General features: G+C 43.0%; 1 protein-coding gene across 1 annotated transcript in view; it reads left to right on the forward strand.

Annotated features, from left to right (window-relative positions):
• The window catches only part of LOC102985291 (HYDIN axonemal central pair apparatus protein), a 106,711-nt gene that overhangs the window by 8,362 nt on the left and 76,497 nt on the right, over positions 1–21,852 (forward strand). The window contains exons 9-14 of the mRNA XM_055078920.1: positions 4,088–4,327; positions 8,589–8,757; positions 11,273–11,452; positions 11,921–12,094; positions 14,626–14,796; positions 17,914–18,131. Coding sequence (XP_054934895.1) covers positions 4,088–4,327; positions 8,589–8,757; positions 11,273–11,452; positions 11,921–12,094; positions 14,626–14,796; positions 17,914–18,131 — 1,152 coding nt within the window. The remainder of the gene's footprint in view (positions 1–4,087; positions 4,328–8,588; positions 8,758–11,272; positions 11,453–11,920; positions 12,095–14,625; positions 14,797–17,913; positions 18,132–21,852) is intronic.

Here is a 21,852-nt window from a genome sequence, read left to right on the forward strand (position 1 = left end):
TGTCATCCTGAGTGAAGTCAGAAAGAGAGAAACAAATACCATATGCTAACACATATATATGGAATCTAAAAAAAAAAACAAACAAAAAAAACTGGTCATGAAGAAACTTGGGGCAAGATGAGAATATAGACCCAGACCTAGTAGAGAATGGACTTGAGGATATGGGGAGGGGGAAGGGTAAGCTGTGACAAAGTGAGAGAGTGGCATGGACATATATACACTACTTAATGTAAAATAGATAGCTAGTGGGAAGCAGCTGCATAGCACAGGGAGATCAGCTCCGTGCTTTGTGACCATCTAGAGGTGTGGGATAGGGAGGGTGGGAGGGATGGAGACACAAGACGGAAGAGATATAGTGACATATGTATATGTATAACTGATTCACTTTGTTACAAAGCAGAAACTAACACATCATTGTAAAGCAATTATACTCCAATAAAGACGTTTAAAAAAAAAAAAGAAAGAAAATCCTAACCACAAAACTCAGAGACAATGTGGATAGATTAGCTTATTTAAAAAAAAAAAATAGAGTCCCTGTTTCTATCATTATCAAAATCTCCCCAACCCTTTTAAAAGAAAAGAAAACTAATGTGTTTGTCATTCTTAGAGAGTCTTAAGACTGCCAGCAGGTTTACTCAAGATTCTGGATGTTTTACTGAAAAAAATATCAGTAAATATAGTAAAAAAAAAAAAAAAAAGATTTGTTTGGGCAGTTCCATAAATGTTGAGTTAGCATTGGTCAAAATTAATAAAATGTTTCCACCAAATAGGATAGGCATTTTTTTTTTTTTAGATGTTGTGGGTAAGAGTTTATTAATTAATTTATTTATTTTTGCTGTGTTGGGTCTTCGTTTCTGTGCGAGGGCTTTCTCTAGTTGTGGCAAGCAGAGGCCACTCTTCATCGTCGTGCGTGGGCCTCTCACCATCACGGCCTCTCTTGTTGCGGAGCACAGGCTGCAGACGTGCAGGCTCAGTAGTTGTGGCTCACGGGCCTAGTTGCTCCGCGGCATGTGGGATCCTCCCAGACCAGGGCTCGAACCCGTGTCCCCTGCATTAGCAGGCAGATTCTCAACCACTGCACCACCAGGGAAGCCCCCAGGAATTTTTTTAAGTATTATTTTTTAATGAAGTATAGTTAATTTACAATGAATATATATTTTTTTTCAGACTCTTTTCCATTGTAGGTTATTACAAGATATTGAGTATAGTTCCCTATGCTATACAGTAGGTCCTTGTTGTTTACCTACTTTATATATAGTAGTGTGTATATATTAATCCCAAACTCCTAATTTATCTCTCCCCCCTGCCCCACTAATCCCTTTGGTAACCATAAGTTTGTTTTCTATGTCTGTGAGTTTATTTCTGTTTTGTAAATAAGTTCACTTGTATCACGTTTTTAGATTCCACATATAAGCGATATTGATTCTCAACCACTGCACCACCAGGGAAGCCCCCAGGAATTTTTTTAAGTATCATTTTTTAATGAAGTATAGTTAATTTACAATGAATATATATATTTTTTCAGACTCTTTTCCATTGTAGGTTATTACAAGATATTGAGTATAGTTCCCTATGCTATACAGTAGGTCCTTGTTGTTTACCTACTTTATATATAGTAGTGTGTATATATTAATCCCAAACTCCTAATTTATCTCTCCCCCCTGCCCCACTAATCCCTTTGGTAACCATAAGTTTGTTTTCTATGTCTGTGAGTTTATTTCTGTTTTGTAAATAAGTTCACTTGTATCACGTTTTTAGATTCCACATATAAGCGATATTATATGATATTTGTCTTTCTCTGTCTGGCTTACTTCACTTAGTATGATAATCTCTAGGTCCATCCATGTTGCTGCAAATGGTATTATTCCATTCTTTTTTACTCCATTGTACATATATACCACATCTTCTTTATCCATTCTTCTCCTGATGGACATTTAGTTTGCTTCCATGTGTTGGCTATTGTAAACAGTACTGCTATGAACACTGAGGTGCATGTATCTTTTCAAATTAGAGTTTGGGAGAGGAATTTATTGGCCGTATACAAGAACTGGTTAGCCTTGCAACCCATACAGTCCACGCCTATATCTTCACCAGCATCAGCAGCACAGAGAAACACTGATGTCCACATTAACAACTCCTAGACATTATAATGTATTCAGAATACTTTGTGTTAGAAAACAAGGAGATGAATGAAATGTTTTAGAAATATTTCCCTGGGACTTCCCTGGTGGTGTAGTGGTTAAGAATCCGCCTGCAGGGGACATGGGTTCAATCCCTGGTCTGGGAAGATCCCACATGCCATGGAGCAACTAAGCCCCTGCACCACAACTACTGAGCCTGTGCTCTAGAGCCCGTGAGCCACAACTACTGAGCCCATGTGCCACAACTACTGAAGCCCACACACCCTAGAGCCCGCACGCCACAACTACTGAGCCCACGCACATAGAGCCAGTGCTCCGCAGCAAGAGAAGCCACCGCAATGAGAAGCCCATGCACCACAACGAAGAGTAGCCCCTGCTCATCACTACTAGAGAAAACCCACATGCAGCAACAAAGACCTGATGCAGGCAAAAAAAAAAAAAAGTAAGAAATATTTCCCTAAAAAGCAGTTAAAATATAGAAGTTTGGCTCACATAAGGTGCTAAACCCATAACTATATAGAAAACCTTCTTAGCCAATAATTTGTTCTCTTACTGTCTCCAACAACAGGTAGTTTTCTGAACTTGTATCTCTGTCCTTACACATTCTTTCCATCTGATTTTCCTTCCCTCTGAGCTAAGGTAGTTAAGAGCTCTCCAAATCACTCAGCCAATCATGCTTTCCAAACCCAAGCCATGAGCCCAACAGTATCAGAACAACCTGGGCATCTGGTTAAAACTACAGAATTCCCAGCCTTACCCTGCCCCTACCGAGTCAGGATCTCTAGGAATGGGCCTGTGAATATGCATTTTAATAGATTCCTAAGTGAAACCAGATTAGGATAATTGGTATCATTATCAACTGGTATTTGGATTGTAATTGTATCAGATGAACTGATTGCGCTAGCTGATCATCTCTGACTAGCTGCTTAACTGTATCTTTAAATAATGGAAATATGATCATTCAGATTCTCCAAGAAACAGACCTGGAGTCAAGAATTTGAGTGCAAGCAGATTATTTAGGAAGCAGGTTATTTAGGAAGTGTAGGGAATACTAAAAGAGAAGTAGAAGGTGATAAGGAAAAGGAAGGCAGCTAATAGGGTGTGTGAGTGAGCCAGCTGCCTTGGACACTGGATTTATTTATTTATTTTTGGCTGCATTGGGTCTTCGTTGCTGCGCACGGGCTTTCTCTAGTTGTGGCTAGTGGGGGCTACTCTTCGTTGCAGTGCACAGGCTTCTCATTGCGGTGGCTTCTCTTGTTGTGGAGCATGGGCTCTAGGTATGTGGGCTTCAGTAGCTGTGCCTCACGGGCTCTAGAGTGCAGGCTCAGTAGTTGTGGTGCATGGGCTTAGTTGCTCCATGGCATGTGGGATGTTCCCGGACCAGGGCTCAAACGCATGTCCCCTGCATTGGCAGGCAGATTCTTAACCACTGCGCCACCAGGGAAGTCCTGGACACTGGATCTTAATCCCACTGGAAACTCGGAGAAAATATACAAAATGCACATTTCAGAATTATCCCTCTCAGGAGTCTTTATACAGTAACTCCTGAGAGTCATTGGTTAAGGATTGTCCCCAGAAGGTGTTACTTCTCTGACACGTCTGCCTTGCCCTGCCCTACCCATGGGCAGCAGGGCCCATGAAATGAGAGCCCAGAGGTACAGACCCAGAGGTGCAGATAGTGGCAGTGGGACATCTGAGCACATTGTAGGATCTGAGGGGTATGAAAACAGCATTCACAGGACTGTGATGAAGCACTTGGTACAGTGCCTGGCATGCTAGATACCCAGTATTAACACTCTAATATAAATTGCTCTCATGCAATTTTATAAGAAAAGTTTTCTCTCTTAATCTAAACAGGATCAATTTTGTCCCCCAGTGGTTATCAGTTTTACATGTCACATAACAGAAAAAAATTTAGTTGCTTGTTTTGTTTTTGTATTTTCCAGAAATTCTACAGCCAAACCTTGGTGTTCCAGATTGCCCAGAGTCCTCACAAGCTTACTCTACTGGCACAGGGGCAAGGTCTAGAGCCATGCTTGGAATTTAGTCCCTCAGTTCTGGAGCTGGGGCCACTGCTGCCTTATGCACCTGGAGATGAGGCCGAGGTGGTGGTGAAGAATCCCTGCAACTTTCCCATTGAGTTTTACTCCTTAGAATTTGACCAGCAGTATCTTGTAGAAGAGAAGGTGAGCAGAGACCAAAACCAAACTCCATTTTCCTACACATGCTGGGCCCTGCCAGGTACTCTTCTCTCTGCCTGGACAACTTCCTCCTCACTTTTGCTCCTTCTTCCTCTGAACCCTTCCCTGTCAATTTAAAGATCACTTTGCAGTCATTCCTGACCTACTTCCCTTGCCCTAAGCAGAATTCATTCTTCTTTGTTATCTCATTATACATTTGAAACAACTAATTTAAAAACTAATACATGCTCATGTTAAAATTCAAACAGTAAAGAATGTATGCCATAGTCATTAAATTTGAAATGAGTTTCTTGTAGACAGCATATATTTAATACACTCTGGCAGTCTTTGTCTTTAATTGGTGTATTTAGACCATTTACATTTAATGTAATCACGTTAGGGCTTAAATCTGCCTTTTTTTTTTTTTTCCTGTTTGTTCTGGCTTGTATATTTTACAATTGCTCCTCCTTGTCCATTTTTTTGAACTTTATTCTTTAGAGCAGTTTTAGATTCACAGCAAAATTGAGGGGAAGATGCAGAGATTTTTCATATAACCCCTGCCCCCACACATGCATAGCCTCCCCCATTATCAACATCCTTCACTAGAATGGTATATTTTTTACAATTGATGAACCTATGTGACATCATAATCACCCAAAGTCCATAGTTTACATTACAGTTCACTCTTGGTGCATTCTATGGGTTTAGACAAATGTATAACAACATGTATCAATCATTATAGTGTCATACAAAGTATTTTCATTGCCCTAAATACCCTCTGTGCTCCACATATTCATCCCTCCCTCCTCCCAACCCCTGGCAACCATTAATCTTTTTTACTGTCTCTGTAGTTTTGCCTTTTCCAGAATGCCATATAGTTGGAATCATAGAGTATGTAGATGTTCAGATTGGCTTCTTTCACTTAGTAATATGCATTTAAGGTTCCCCCATGTCTTTTCATGGCTTGACAGCTCATTTCTTTTTAGTGCTGAATGATGTTCCATTGTCTGGAAATACCACAGTTTATTTATCCATTCACCTACTGAAAGACATCTTGGTTGTTTCCAAGTTTTGGCAATTATGAATAAAGCTGCTATAAACATCTGTGTGCAGGTTTTTGTGTGAACATAAGTTTTCAACTCTTTAGGTAAATGCCAAGGAGTATGATTGCTGGATTCTATGGTAAGAGTATCTTTAGTTTTGTAAGAAGCTGTCAAACTGTTTTCCAAAATGGTTGTAACATTTTGCATTCCTACTAGCAGTAAATGAGAGTTCCTGTTGCTCCTTATCCTCACTAGCTTTTGATATTGTCAGGGTTTTGGATTTTGGCTGTTCTAATAGGTGTGTAGTGGTATCTCATTGTTGTTTTAATTTGCATTTCCCTGAAGGCATATCTAATGTAGAATATCCATTCATACGCCTATTGGCCATTTGTATATTTTCTTTGGTGAGGTATCTGTTAAGGTCTTTGGCCCAATTTTTAATCGAGTTATTTGTTTCCTTATTGTTGAGCTTTAAGAGTTCTTTACATATTTTGAATAATAGTCCTTTATCAGATGTGTCTTTTTCAAATAGTTTCTCCCAGTGTGTGGCTTGTCTTTTCATTCTCTTGACATTATCTTTTGCAGAGCAGAAGTTTTTCATTTTAATGAAGTCCAGCTTATCAATTATTTTTTTCATAGACTGTGCCTTTGGAGTTGTGTCTAAAAAGTCATCACCATACTCTAGGTCATCTAAATTTTCTGTTATGCTATCTTCTAGAAATTTTATAGTTTTATGTTTTTTATTTAGGTCTACAATTCATTTGAGTTAATTTTTATGAAGATAAAATCCACTCAGATTTATTTTTTTGCCAGTGGATGTCCAATTCCAGCACAATTTGTTGAAAAAAACTCTTTGCTCCATTGTATTGCATTTGCTCCTTTAGGAAAGATCGGTTGACTATGTTTATTTGGGTCTATTTCTGGAATCTCTCTTCTTTTCCTTTGACCTATCCAGGTCCATTTTTACTATCTCTACCCTGTTGTCTACCTTGAGGCTGATCTGTATAAACTATGCCTTTATCTAATACCCTTAGTACCCTACTTTTTAGAAACTGCCTCTTAGTTCCCTACTATGAGCAATAATGAAATTAGCTAAAAATCTCTTTTTACGTCTCCTCACCACCCTCTAATTTAAAATGATATTTCTTTACTTCCAGTTAATGCCTACTGGGTAGTCATCTCATGTACACTTGCTCTGTGTTTTGCTTCTTGTATTAAATCTATAGTGTTATAGCTTACAATATTAAGATGTCAGAACTTAATTTCCATCATTTAGTCTTAGTTCTACACTTGAACATATTTAATGCTCAACACCAGTCCTTGTGATGAAACTTCTCCATTCGCTACTGGGTTGTCAGAAGATCATTCTCTAGTGGATTCCTCAGGAAGAGACCGTGGGAACAATATTTCCTGAGTATTCACGTGTTCATAACTGTTTTTCCTTGGCTTTTGTACTTGAAGATCGGTTTGATTGGATACAGTATCCTTGGCTCACTTTTTCTGCACTCGTATATCTTAAATGCATTGCTCCATTGTTTTCTCATAAGATCTTGCTGTTCATGAAGTCTGATGTTATATTAGTTATCTACTGCTGCAAAATGAATTACTCCCAAGCTTAGTAACATAAAACAATAAACATTTGTCATCTCATGTTTGCTGTGGGTCAGAAATTTGGGAATGGCTTAGCTAAGATTGTCTGCCTCCTCTGGACTCTCCACCAACTTGGCCTTTGAATCTTCTATCTTCTTTACATCAGTGTTTGTGCTCTGCCCGGTTTGGATTCTGTCCCTCTGGATTCGAGTCTTTTCCTTAGGTATTTATTAGATGTTCAGTGGCTTGTGTTGGCACAGCATCCTCTGCTGTGGGTCAGGGTCAGTGGAAAGCAGAATCCAAGACTCTGAGATTTGCATGCAGAAGGTTTATCAGAGAGTACTCTCAGGGACGACACCTGTAAAGGATAAGGAACGTTAGACCTAGGCAGACAGAGAAGGCAAACTGTGATGACATTGCACAGAGACTTCAGCTGATCCCACAGGACACTCTGCAGCTGGGCTGGCTGTTTACAGTCGCCTCAGTTGAAACAAGTTGGCCAGGCCTTTGTGTCTCTACATCAGCCAGCCTTTGGAATAGTCCTTCCTTTCCCCACTGATCTGCCATGCCACCTCTGTCCTATGTCAAAGCTCCATATACACGTGGGTCTATTCTAAGCTCTCACCTCCATTTCTTTGGTCATTTTCTCTATTCAGCATGAATACCACCCTGTCTATTGCTCCAACTTCATAATTCCTGATATCTGGTAGGACAGTCCTCTCTATTTTTCTTCATTAGTGTTTCAACTATTCTTAGCCCTTTGTTCTTCCATATAAATTTTAGAGTAAGCTCATTAATTGGTTTTCAAACAACTAAAATTGGTGATCTTGGAGAAAGGTTACCTAACTGATTTTTCACACCAGTAAATTAGGTTGCATAGGAAATAATTGCTTTCTAGGAGTTGATTTTACTGTCTTTTATAAATATACATACACACTAGTATTGCTGGATTTAGCAGAAAGAAAAACAGATTGCCGCAATTAAATTTGAATTCCAGATAAACAATATGGGACACATTTATACTTTAAAAATTATTCATTTTTTTATCTGAAATTTAAATTTAACTAGGCATCTTGTACTTCATCTGACAAGCCTAATATACATCCCTCTCTGTCTGTCTCTCTCTCAAATACACACACACACACACACACACACACACACACACACACACACACACACATACACATACCTAACAGCCATTTTGCCTGTTTTTCTCTGGATCCTCTATTTATGAGACAACCACCTTACCAAGACAATATTGCTAACCACAATATTTTTCAATAACATGTCACTCAAAGTGGATAATTGAGTTCTGTACTTTTGTCAATGGAAAACAGCAGCAACAAAACAGTGTATGTTATTTATAAAACAAGGAGAAAATTCTTTTCCACATGGGAAATGCCCAGGCACAAATGGGGCAAAATAAAAATTCTATATCCCCACAGATCCAGGGCTGAGCCTTACACTTTAGACCTCTGCAAAGGACCCTACCCTTTGAGATCCAGAAAATATTTGTATACACCCCAGCCTTGGTCAGGGGCAGGGTTTTTATGAGATGGATGGCAGACCCACCTGGGACTGTGGGGAGGAAACTTCCAGTGGGACCAACAGCAGTTCCCATTCTCCTTGAGCAGATCTTGCGAACGCTGAAGGGCTATGATTCCTACAACTCCCTGCTGCTGCCTCCCCGCCTTCCAGGGGAAAAGCTGCCCCCAGAGGTGTATGAATACTTTAAGGAGATGAAGCGGTCAAAAGAGGAGCAGATGAAGGTGAAATATCTGGAGAGTCTGGCGCAGGAGAACGGTGAGAACTCAACAGTTCTGGAGCCCGCGGCTCCAGCCACTCCCCTGGCTTCTTTGAATTATCTCTGCTGGGAGACGAACCAGTTACTGAGCACCTTATGGATTTCATTTCTAACCCTTGCAAAATGGTCCTGTTGTCCCCATTGTAGGGATGCGGAGATGGGGACACATTCTGCTCTCACTAGAGTCTGGGGCGGAGTTAAGACTTAAAAACAGCTAATTCAGATATAGAAGGACACTTGCTAGATACCAAGCCCTGTGCTGAGGGCTTCACACGTACAGATGAGAGAGGAAGCACTGAGAGGCCAGGTCCACAGATTTAAGTGGCAGAATCAGGACTCAAGCCCAGGTCTCTCTGACGCTGGAGTCCACGACAATAACCACTCCACAGCCTCCACATCTGTGCCTAGGTGATGCAAGGTAATCCATCACGCACGGTAGATATTGGTGCACTACGAGAGGTAGGGGTGGGAGTTCACATGAGGAAAGACCCTCCATGGTCCTCAAGGCCAAAACTCAATCACAAAGCTGGACTGTGCTCTTACAATCTTGCCCTTTCTTGCCCAGCACCCCAGAGTTATCCATCATCCACCCAGGATCCCCCCTTGTGTGCACTTGAGCATCAAGGTGCCGGGGAGACCTATGGGATCGTGTAGCTTGTTGGGGTGCTCACTTCTCTGCTTCCCTGTGCCCTCATCCTGGAAATTTGCCCTCCCTGTTCTTACTTGCTCTCTTCTTCTGCATAATAGTCATCACATGTATTTTCTTCACACTTGTCTCCCCTCTAGACAAGCCCCCATAAAGGCAGTGATCATGTATTCCCCACTGTAAACCCAGTGCATGGACCAGCACCTGATACATCATAGTGCCTGATAAATGTTTCTGTAAGAGTGAATGAATGAAGTCCATTTCTCCTGCCCTTGGACCTGTCTTGTTGTCTCTCAAGACAGAAGGTAGTCGGAGAACACTAACCTGCCCTAAAAGAAGATGAGAGAAGAAGGTTGCCTGTCCACCCAGTCTCCTGGTTGTGTTTATTGAGGATATTAGTTCACTAGAACTGCCACTGCAAATACCACAGACTGGGGGGCTTAACCAAGCAAAACTTATTTTCTCATAATTCTGGAGGCTAGAAATCCAAGATCAAGGTGTTGGTGGAGTTGTTTTCTACTGAACCTCCCTCCTTGGCTTGTAGATGGCTGTCTTCCCCCTGTGTGTTCACAAGGACTTCCCTCTGTGTGTCTGTGTCCTAATCTCTTCCTATAAGAACACCAGTGATATTGGACTATGGATGGCTTAGGACACTCATTTTAACTTAATTACCTCTTGAAAGGCCCTAACTTCAAATAGGCGCATTCTGGCATACTGGGGCAGGGGGTGGTGCTTAGGACTTCAGCAAATGAACTTTATGGGAACCAGTTCAGCCCATAACAAGCGCTCACTGTGTTCCAAGCACTGAGCTGAAGCGCTGGAAGAAAGATCAATGAAATCAACCCCTGCCTTTGAGAGCTCAAAGTCAGGGAGGGGTGGGGGGGTAGACATTTAAACTCAGGACTGCCTAGTGGCCTGAGGCAGAGAGTCACAAGGGGCTGCAGTGTAAAGAGGACTTAGTGAGAGCTGAGAAGGGCCCATCGCTCTCAACCCTGTCCTCCGCGCCTTGGTTCATTTTTCCATCTGGCCCATGGAAAGGTGATCTAGAACCAGGACCTGAGGGTCAGTAGAAGTCCAGGGAGGCGTTCCTGCTCCTCGCCAGCACCTCTCTGAGCATCTGCTTACTCTGCTGTCGCAGAGTACACGTCCTTCTCTGCTTCCACACCACATCCAGGGAAGGCCAGCAGCTACAAGTCATGTGATTGCCATTCCCAGGAGAGCTACAACCTCTCTGACTCAAATTCAAAATTAAACAAAGAAGGTGTCTTGGCTCCAGGGTAGAGCTGGGTCACCTTGTACAATGACAGCCCAATGCACCCACTGAAACTCTGGAATAGGGGCATTGAGGAGGGTGCGGGGCAGATGAAGTAGTAGATGTGCTCAACGATGACATGGAGAAATGTTCGTGATAAATTAAGGGGGAAAGCAGGCTACAAATTGGTATGTGTATAGTATGACCCCAGCTTCAGTTTTGAAAAATTAAAAATTAAAAAATCTGAGAGGTTGCCGCTCTCCTATACTGGTATCATAAAATGAAGCTGCTGTTCCTCTATAACCATTTCTTTGTCTATCTATATTTCTTTCTGTAGCTAAATTTTGTCAATTTTGCTCTTTTGAATTTCCCAAATTTTCTAAACCAAGTGTATAATTTTGGTAATTTTATTTTAATGTTAAAATGTAGAAACACTCTGGGCAGAGAAATTTAACAGCAGACTGACTGCAGTTCTTGTTTATTTGGGTCAGATAGTCCAGGGTGATGATAACCAGTTCAGTGATTCTCCTCTTTGTCTCTCTTCTCTTTTCTGCCCTATCTCCATTGTCCTCCTCCCAACTCTTCCTGTGTGTTTCCATCCTTTGCTCCCTGGCAGAAGAGGACGATGGTCCCTTGTCAGAACAGGGAACCTCTGCCAGCACAAAGAGGACCTCGCTTAGCCGAGGGATCTCTGTCACATCCAACCTGGAAGAGCAGCGTATCCCAATGGTCAAGTCCAAGACCTACCCAGATGAAGAGGAGGATGAAGAAAGCCTGGAAAACATCATGTTTCAAAGTAACCAAGAATTTTAATGTTTGGGCACCTGTTCTCTCTAAGAAAAAGTGGGAAGGCTGTTCAGTGCCTTTCACCTTTCTCCATAAAATGCATCTTTCTAGAACTAGTATGTATTAATTCTACAATATGAATATGCCGTTATTTATTTAGTCATTTCCCTTACTGTTGCATATTCACCTAGTTTCCAATATTATTTTTCAGCAGAAGAGATTCCTCAAAGTGGGATTAAGAGTCAAAGAGTATCTGTATTTTCAATTGTAGTAGCTATGGACAGATTATTAGCCAAAACGGGCACTTTCATACACTACAGGGGGAGTGAGGCAACATCTGCAGCAGATGTTTGTCATTTTAAAATAGGACGTTTACTAAGAAAAAGTCGTCCCCACTTCCTTCAGAACCCAGGTGTGTTCTGGGTGTGTCCGCATGTATGTGCATGCACACACGCACACGTGTATGTTTAATTTGCAGCTGACAAGATTCAGAACATTGACAGCCACTTTGCAGAGGAGGTTGGGGAAGTAGAGAACAACCCAGTGAGCAAGGCCATTGCTCGCCACCTGGGCATTGACATTTCTGCAGAAGGCCATATGGCCAAGAACCGGAAAGGCATCGCCATCATCATCCATGGGACGCCCTTGTCAGGTATGCACAGCCCTGAGGGGTTTATGGTGAAGTTTGCACATGTGATTTTTTTTTTTTTTTTACCTCTGGGTGATGCCTTTTCTTTTTTTTTAAAATTTATTTATTTATTTATTTTTGGCTGCATTGGGTCTTCATTGTTGCATGCGGGCTTTCTCTAGTTGCGGCTAGCGGGGGCTGCTCTCTGTTGTGGTGTGCGGGCTCCTCATTGCGGTGGCTTCTCTTGTTGCAGAGCACGGGCTCTAGGGGCACGGGCTTCAGTAATTGTGGCATGTGGGCTCAGTAGTTGTGGCTTGCATGCTCTAGAGCGCAGGCTCAGTAGTTGTGGCGCACGGGCTTAGTTGCTTCGCGGCATGTGGGATCTTCCCGGACCAGGGCTCGAGCCCTTGTCCCCTGCACTGGCAGGCGTATTCTTAAGCACTTCACCACCAGGGAAGTCCTGCATGTGTAATTTTTGAGGCAGTAAAAGACTCTTCTGTTTGAAATTTATATACCAAAGGATTATCCCCAAATTGTTAAATTGCCAACTTCAGAGATATGGAGTTAGAGAAAGAGCGGGGACACCTCATTCTTAATTAATACATCTCTGATTTGTTGGAGCTTGCATTCTTTTAATAATTTAATAACATTAAAATATTAAAGAAAAATCCAAGACGTTAAGTTATTTAAAAAGAGAGGGGAAGAATATATGCAAACTCTTTGGCCTGGCAGTATTGCTTCTAAAAATTTATCTTAGGAAAATAATCACGTCGACAAAGATTAACTGCATGAGTGTTCACTGCAGAATTGTTGACCATACTAAAAATTTGGGAGCACTTGAAGCATTCAATATGCTGGACTAGTTAATTAAGCCATAGTACATTCATGCAGTGAATTATATCGCCACTAAAAACAGTGTCTTGTACATCCATTTTCATAGCAGCATTATTCACAATAATGAAAAGGTAGAACAGCCCAAGTATCCATTGATGGATGAGTGAATAAACTAAATGTGGTATAATGGGATATTTTTCACCCACAAAAGGAAGGACATCCTCACACATGCTACAACATAGATGAACCTTGAAGACATTATGCTTAGTGAAATAAGAAAGACATAAAAGAACAACTACTATATGATTCCATTTATATAAGGTACCTAGAGTAGTCATATTCATAGAGACTTGAAATAGAATGGTGGTTTCCAGGGGCTGAGAAAAGGGAGGAATGAGAGGTTATTGTTTAATGGGTAAAGAGTTTCCACTTGGGAAGATGTAAACGTGCTGGAGATGGATGGTGGTGATGGTTGCACAACAATGTGAATATCCTTAGCAGCTGAGCTGTACACTTAAAAACAGTTAAAATGGTAAATTTTGAATGTATACTATCACAATAAAAAAGTACCATAAAAGTGTATTGAATGAATAGAAAAATGCTCATGATATATATCGTTTTAAGTGAGAAAAAAAATGCCATGCTTACAATTTGTTATCTGTATTAATATCCTATTGCTCCTGTAACAAATAACCACAAATTTAGTGACTTTAAAAAATGCAAATTTACTTTCTTAGAATTCTGGAGGTCAGAAGTCTAAAATGGGTCAACAGGGCTGCATCCTTTCTCGAGGCTATAGAGGAGAATCCATTTCCTTGCCTTTTCTTTTTTCTAGAAACATTATCTGCATTCCTTGGCTCATGGCCCCTTCCTCCATCTTCAAAACCAGCATCATAGCATCTTGTAGTCTGTCTGTCTCGTCTCTCTCTCACTCTCTGTCTGTCTCTCTCTTTGCTTTCATCATCGCATCACCTGTTCTTACTCTGAGCATCCTGCTTCTCTTATAAGGACCCTTGTTATTACATTGGGCCCACCCAGATAATCCAGGGCAATCTCCAACGTCAAGATTCTTAATCATACCTGCGAAGTCCCTTTAACATATAAGGTAACATATTCACAGGTTCCAGGAATTGGGATGTGGACATCTGAGCGGGGGAGGCATTATTCAACCTACCGCATAACCCATTCTTTTTTTATAAGAAATACAAATAAAATAGTTACATATGCATACTTAGCAGGCATATGCTAACTGTAATCTCTCTGGAAGATCAAATTTCTTTTCTCCCTGCTGTTATTTCTGAATTTTCTGCTTTCTTTTTAATAAGCAGGTATTTTGAATGAGAAAAAAAATCAACACAAGTTATTCTTTAAACCAAAAAAGTCTCTTCCCATTAGAATCAGAGACAGTAAGAGCTACAAGATTTTTAAAGCTCATCTGAGAGAATCACTATTTAAGCCGAGGAGAAAATCCAGAGGGGATGTGGGTTGCCATAGCACACAGCTCATCAGGGGTAGAATTAGGACCAGAATCCACGGTCCTAACTCCTGGCTCAGGTCTTGCCTCTCTTTTCTGCTGCCACCTCTGGCCACACGAGAGACTTAGAGGCAGAGACCTTGGAGAGATCATTTTCCAGTATAGCCTCTGTTATAGAAGCTTCTTCTGTCTAGGACACTGAGGAAATGAGAGCTGTGAAATTCAACCTCCTGACCTTTTTTAATAGGAAAGTCAGCCACTGCAGTCAGCATAGCCAAGTACTACAGTGCAGCCTGCCTGAACTTTGACTCCATCGTGCTGGAAGCCATCTCCGATGGCAGCAACATCGCAGGGATCCGGGCCCGTGAGCTGTGCATCAGGGCCGCCATAGAGCAGTCCATGAAGGAAGAGGAGTCTGGTGAGAGCCATTTCCCCTGACTCTTTGCGGCCAAGTGGCCCTTACCCCACTGGTAATGCACCTTCTCAGTTTCCCCCACCGAGCTTTTCTCCACAGCCCCATTGAAGGCTGACTTATAACATGCTGCCAGTTAGCAGCCCAGAGAATTCTCTCCACCAGACACCTGTGGCTCTCCTGGCTGCCCAATGCACTTGGCAGTGCAGGGAGCAGGGCGACGGAAGGGATGTGGCCCACACCTCTGGGAGTAACACCTGGAGGGGAGCAGACCTGTGCTCATTCAGAGCGGAGGAAAATAATGTAACAGAGCCACCAGCTTCTGTGAAAGACCAACTTTGGGATAGTTGGGTTCCAACAAGCATGATTTGGGGAAGTTTTCATGGAAGTGGGCTTTGAAGGAGGAGGAGAATGTTGACAGGCAAAGATGAAGATAAGGACATTCCAGACCAAGAAAGCAGGGAAGCTGACAGTAAATTAAAGGTGGGAAGGCAGGTTAAGGCCAATCATAGTTGAACTTAATGCCAAGATTAGGAATTTCAATTTAATTTTCAAGGAAAAGAGAAGTTGGGCAGTTTTCACCCTATGGGAGAAATGGTCCGAAAGTTGCAGTAGGAAAGAACCTCTAGTGATGTCTTGTAATGGAAGAGAGGTGAAGCTGAATATGAGTGGGGCTGGGCTGGCTGACCTGATAGCCGCCTGCATGGCAGGGAATTGAAGGAGCGGGAGGCATTCAAGATGTTCACACGGAGATTTCTGGTCACAGAAACCAGGAAGAGAGCAATGTCATTTACCAAGACAGGGAACATGGGAGGAGGAGAAAGTTTACTGGAAAGGAAAATTAATTGAGTTTTTAAACCCCATAGTAGTGAGGCCTTACCTACCAGAGGTTAAGAATCCTGGCTCTCCCGGATCCTCTAAAGACCTACAGGGCAGAAGGGTGGCTGCTCAATGGGAAAATCTATCAAATATAAAGCAGAATACCTGCTCAGAGTAGAATCTTTTTTATATTAATACTTAGAACAGCATGCCGTCATTCCTGATAGTGTCCCATGCCTGCTAGATGATAAAACTGGCTGGGGCTTTCAGGGGTGTCCCCTCCCCTTGATACCTCTGCATGGGATGCTTAGAGAAATGGAAGATTCTTTGCTGGGAAGATAAGAGAAACAGCTCTTTAGTGGTCTAGGGGAGAAAGAATAATTTTCTCTCTACTCCTCTGAGTTCTTGGCTGAGCCCTCCTGTAATAAAAGACAGATTAACAAGAGAAAAACAAACAAGTTTATTAACATGTATACTTCATGTACCATGGGAGATACTCAGGGGAAGATGGATGGCTTTAGAATTCAGAAGTAAATACCACCTTAATAGGGAAAGGGAAGGGGGATGTAGTCCTCTTAGGGGAGGGTAAATGGTTTTTAGGAAAGATGAGGGACCCTTACAAGAATGGATGGGAAGTGTGGCTGTTTGTGATAAAAGTCTTTCTGGGTGTGGTATGGACTTGAGTCTCCTCTCCTGTGATAAGAGTCCATCTCCCTAGTTGATGAAACTCTCTGGAAGGGGCCTTGTGACAGTGGTGCTTCTTTTGGAGGTTCTGTCTTTAAGCAAATAAGGGGAGGTCAAGGAAAGCCACTCCCTGCATTTACTGTTTTTCAGGTGCCTACAGCTCAAAATAACCAATATGCCAAAGCAGCATATTTTGAGGTGGCATATACTGAACTCCTGTAGTCATATCTTGGGGTGGCATATTCTGATACCATTTAGTGGGAACCCCAGGCTGCATCACAATTCCAGTTCTCTTAGATATTTTGTTTCCTTTTCTGTCAAATAAACTGCATTTCACAGAAGTCTTTGGAGCTGTGTTGACATCCCGTGACAAATCATGAGTTTGAGCTCCCTGAGAAAGTAATGTCAAGCTAAAGGCTTAATAACTGGGGGAGACTTCCTCAACAAGGTGAGGGGTGCAGCCGCTGGAGTAGAGGAAATCAGCCCAGAAAGTTCCAGAAAGAGAGGAGAGGGATGGATAGGGCAGGATGGGAGCTTGGGAAACACTTCACATTTTAGGAGGAGGTGGGGGCAGGGGGAGAAGCCAGGGGAGGCGGAGAAGGCAGAGTGAGGGTCAGAAGGGTGGGCAGTCAGGAGAGCTACAGGCGGGAGGGGCCAGAATGACTTTTGCGTCTCTCCGGAACCCTGTTTGGAGTCTGGGGGACCCTTCCCGCTTTATTTTCCTCATAGCCCTTACCCCTAGTTAACAGACTATTTATTTAATTACTTATTTTATTGTCTGCCTCCTCCACACCCGCTCCCCCCCCCAGCCCCGGCCAAGAATGTGAGCTTCGGAGGGCAGAGATTTGTGTTAGTTTTCGTCACTAATGTATTCCCAGCATCTAGGCTAGTGCTTGGCACATAGTAGACACAGAGTAAAGATTTATAAAAATGTGTTAAATCAGTAAGTGAATATAATCGGAGATGGCTAAAGGTTCAGATAAAATGAGCCCTGAGAAGAGGGCCGCTGTAGTTCACAGTTCGGAGGTCACTGGCGACTTTGGAGAAAACCCTCTCAGTGATGGGTTTAAACCCAGACCTGCGTTTGCTGTTTGCTGTGGAGTCAGCAGGCTGTACTGAAGTGGAAGTGACCAGTCTAAACCTGTCTGTCCCACGCAGGACCCACCGGCCCCTTGAAATGTGCCTAGTCCAAACTGAGATGTGCTGTCAGTATACAATACATGCTGGGTTTTGAAGATGTAGTAAGAATAACAGACTGTAAAACAACACAGTAATTATTGTGGTAGGTTTCTAGGGCAGTCAGGCCTGTAGTGTACCAGCAGTTTCAGAAATGATTACCCTCTGGGATGGAAGAGAAAGTGGGAGAGAGTATCGTGGGATCCCCTGGGAAGATGAGCAGTGAAGAGCCCCGGGCTCCAGGCCAGGCTCTGCACACACCCGTCATCATCATCTGTCCTCAGTGGGTGGAGCCTCTTCTCTCAGTCCTGCTAAGCCAGCTGCAGGTGGAGATGGCTTTGTAGTCTTCAAAAGAATCACACTACGTTTCAACTTGCCATCCTCGCTATTATTTCCTTATTATCCTAAGGTGACTTTTAATATAAACGCTCTCTCTCTGTGTAGCCCAGGAAGCTGCTGCTTTGAGCCAAAATGCCGTGGGACAAATACGACTGAGCAGTGAGACCCTGGGGAAGTTAACTTCAGAATCCACTCTGGTAACTCCCGAAATTAAACCTGCCAAGCCCGTGCGTGGGAGCATTCCCATCACCAAAGGCAAAGCAGACAGCCACAGCTCTGTGTCTCAGAAGCAGCATCACCAGCCCTCATCCGAAACGCCACAGGTACAAATCAGGGCTCCCGGAAGGAAGGTTGGGATTTTTCCTCCCCGCTCCCCCTCTTCTCTTTTTTCTCCTCCTCCTCGGCATCTTGCATCCAGGTTAGCACAACTTCATTCCTACAGGTGCCCTTGCCAGGCAGGCCTGAGTGCTCTCCCTGTACCACTCTTGAACGGAGTGTTCATCTAGCAGGTGTGAAACAAGTGCCTTTAATGTTATAGGCATTGGGTTGGGTGCTGGCAAAGTGAAGATAAATAAAGCAAAATTCTTTCACTCAAGCTGCACTAAGCTTCTGGTAAGGGTGATAACCACACATTCAAATATATACAATAAAAAGAGATTGGTGACAAAAGAGGTGTGTAAAAAGAATTAGGTTGAACCATATGAAACTGCCAATATTCAACCACTTGGGAACTCTGTTGCAGCAATATCATATGGCTCAAACTACTACTAAAGGCATGTGAAGGATGGAACCATGAATATAAGTTGTGGGAGAGCTGTAGGGGAGTCTTGGAAAGTCATAAAGAAGCCAGAGAGTTTGAGTCACATGCCAAGGGACTTCAAAAACAATCTCAGCAATGGGAACATATGTATATGTATAACTGATTCACTTTGTTGTAAAGCAGAAACTAACATACCATTGTAAAACAATTATACTCCAATAAAGATGTTAAAAAAAAAGCAATCTCAGCAGGTGAGTTGAGTAGCAGGTGCTGAAGTCAGAGACAGTGGGTGGCACAGTGAGAGACAGGTGGGTGATGAGTTGTGAGTGGGAAAGCCGAGTCAAATGAGTATAGGCTTCTAAGATATTTGAAAAAAAGGGAAAAAAGATCAAGTAGTCACTAGAGGAGCAGACCCAGAGTCAATGAGTTCTTTCTCTGAAAGGAGGTGGAGGCACAAGCAGGTCTATTAAGATAGCTCCTGGAGAAGTATAAGGTGATGATCTACCCAAGAGGGAATGAGATTCCAGGAGGAAATGGGGAGGGCAGGATTAAGCATAGTTGAGGGAGTTGGGAGCCATCTTCCTCTAGAGTCAAAAAAGGTGAAAATAGATACAGCTACTTGTAGGGGTAGCGGGGTGGAAAATGGAGGTTGGAGAAGGTCTTGCTGAATGGCCCTAAGATGTATGCAGGATGCATCGTCTTTGCGGGCAGTGTTGAGGAAGTTGGGTTGCATAGCATGCTTGAGAAGAATGGTAAAGAAAGCACTGATGTGTCCACTGTGAAGACAGAACCAGAAATTGGTGGTGGACAAAAGAAAAGATAGTTGAGAGTGCTGATGGCCCAGGCAAGATGTGAAGCCATAACTTCGTGGTTGTAAGATTTCCCTAAGCAGCCCCTGGCAGCCCTTATTCAGAGGCAGAGAGAGAAGTTGTCATCATTGCAGGTGTGGGGGTGTGATCGGAACAAGGGTCAAGGGAGTTGAGAGTGGCATCAGTATAGGAAATCTGGCCTAGTTAGAGAAGGAATTAAAAGAAGGACAATAGAATGGGAGAAATAGGAAGAGTAAAAGGGTCTTTGGGTCTTGCTTCAGTCTGAGAGTGCTGTATAGGGGGAATGGGAGAGGTAGACATTTCACAGAAGGTTGCTGAGGTGAATGGAGCAGAGGAGAGGAGAATCACACGTGTTGGATGGGGCAGGTGAATGGAGGGTTGGTGGGGCAAGTAGATGGTAGAGCACTGGATGGGGCATGTGGACGGAGTGGAGGTGAAGGTCTTCGTGTAAGAGGATGTTTGCTGGTTGGATGGGGCATCCATGGGGTGGGATTTACGCCAGATGATGTCACATGATCTTCACTTCAGTTGCATGTTCTTCTAGCACCTTGAAAACTGAAACCATTGACTCAATTTCTTTTGGAGCATCATCCTTTTAATCCTCTTCTCCAAGATCTAATATAATATTCTTTACTTAGATGTTTATGGATGAACTGAACCCATATATTTTTATTAAATAGGGTATCATGGGAAATGATTTTCTTTGGTTTGTTTCTGCCAATCTGGATAGTAAAGTGAAGCTTTTTAGAACATATCAAAGGCAGCAGAAAATCCCAATTCTGACTCCTATCTAAATAGGAACTTAAAACCTGTTCAATATCACAGTAGAAATCAGAGCTCAAAGACCTTCCCCCACCCACACTGCACATGTGTCTGCCTGCATTGCTCCAGTGTTACAGGATCAAGTGGTTTGGACAGCTGTCGCCTTGTCAGAGTGCTTTTCCTAGAGATGGCTGTTTGGTTTTCTTGAAGCTCTCCTAAAGTATGAACTCTTCAAAGATGGAAATTTTAGTCATGGTGCAAATGGGAAGAAATGTGTACTATGTCACATGATGAAGAAATGACCTGTAATATAAGGTCATTTATTTATAAGTCACCTTGTTCCAGGAAAACACCAGTTTGAAATCCTAATCTTTTGAATATTTAATCCAACACCCTGGCTCTTCAATTCCACGGCCTCCTCAGCTACTCACTACCGTGGTCATATTCTAGACCTTATTCACTGTGACCTATAGACTCGTGATCTCTACATCACACATCCTACTTTTTGACAACCATCTTCTAACTTTCCGGATGACTTATTCTGGTAAATAATGGGTCCCAATGAAACCTCCAATTCACATCTTCACTGCCTACCAACCCCTTCATTTCCTTTCTTACTCAGTTTGGATTCACAGTCCATCACTATAGGTGCTCCCTTTCCCCTTCCCCTTCACTGTACTCTCAATTCTCCACCTCCTCCATGTAGGGCAGTTGAATGTAGCTAGAGAAAACTTTCATCTCTCCTGAATGGTCTTAATTTAAATTTAAGACCACAGGGATTGGAAGCAAGATGGTGGAGTAGAAGGACATGCTCTCACTCCCTCTTGCGAGAACACCAGAATCACAACTAGCTGCTAGACAATCATCACGGGAAGACACTGGAACTCACCAACATGATACCCCACATCCAAATACAAAGGAGAAACCACAGTGAGACGGTAGGAGGGGCACAATCACAGTAAAATCAAATCTCATAACTGCTGAGTGGGTGACTCACAGACTGGAGAACACTTACACCACAGAAGTCCACCCAATGGAGTGAAGGTTCTGAGTCCCACGTCAGGCTTCCCAACCTGGGGGTCCGGCAACGGGAGGAAGAATTCCTAGAGAATCAGACTTTGAAGGCCACTGGGATTTGATTGCAGGACTTTGACAGAACTGGGGGAAACAGAGACTCCACTCTTGGAGGGCACACACAAAGTAGTGTGTGCGTCGGGACCCAGGGGAAGGAGCAGTGACCCCAGGGGAGGTTGAACCAGACCTACCTGCTGGTGTTGGAGGGTCTCCTGCAGAGGCGGGGGCTGGATGTGGCTCACAGTGAGGACAAGGACACTGGCAGCAGAAGTTCTGGGAAGTACTCCATGGCGTGAGCCCTCCCAGAGTCCGCCATTAGCCCCACCAAAGAGCCCAAGTAGGTTCGAGTGTTGGATTGCCTTAGGCCAAACAACCAACAGGGAGGGAACCCTTCCCCACCCATCAGCAGTCAAGCGGATTAAAGTTTTACTGAGCTCTGCCCACCAGAGCAACAGCCAGCTCTACCCACCACCAGTCCCTCCCATCAGGGAACTTGCACAAGCCTCTTAGATAGCCTCATCCACCAGAGGGGAGACAGGAGAAGCAAGAAGAACTACAGTCCTGCAGCCTGTGGAACAAAAACCACATTCACAGAAAGATAGACAAGATGAAAAGGCA

This window comes from Physeter macrocephalus, chromosome 17 (genome assembly GCF_002837175.3).
Source record: "Physeter macrocephalus isolate SW-GA chromosome 17, ASM283717v5, whole genome shotgun sequence".
Classification (NCBI taxonomy): Eukaryota; Metazoa; Chordata; class Mammalia; order Artiodactyla; family Physeteridae; genus Physeter; species Physeter macrocephalus.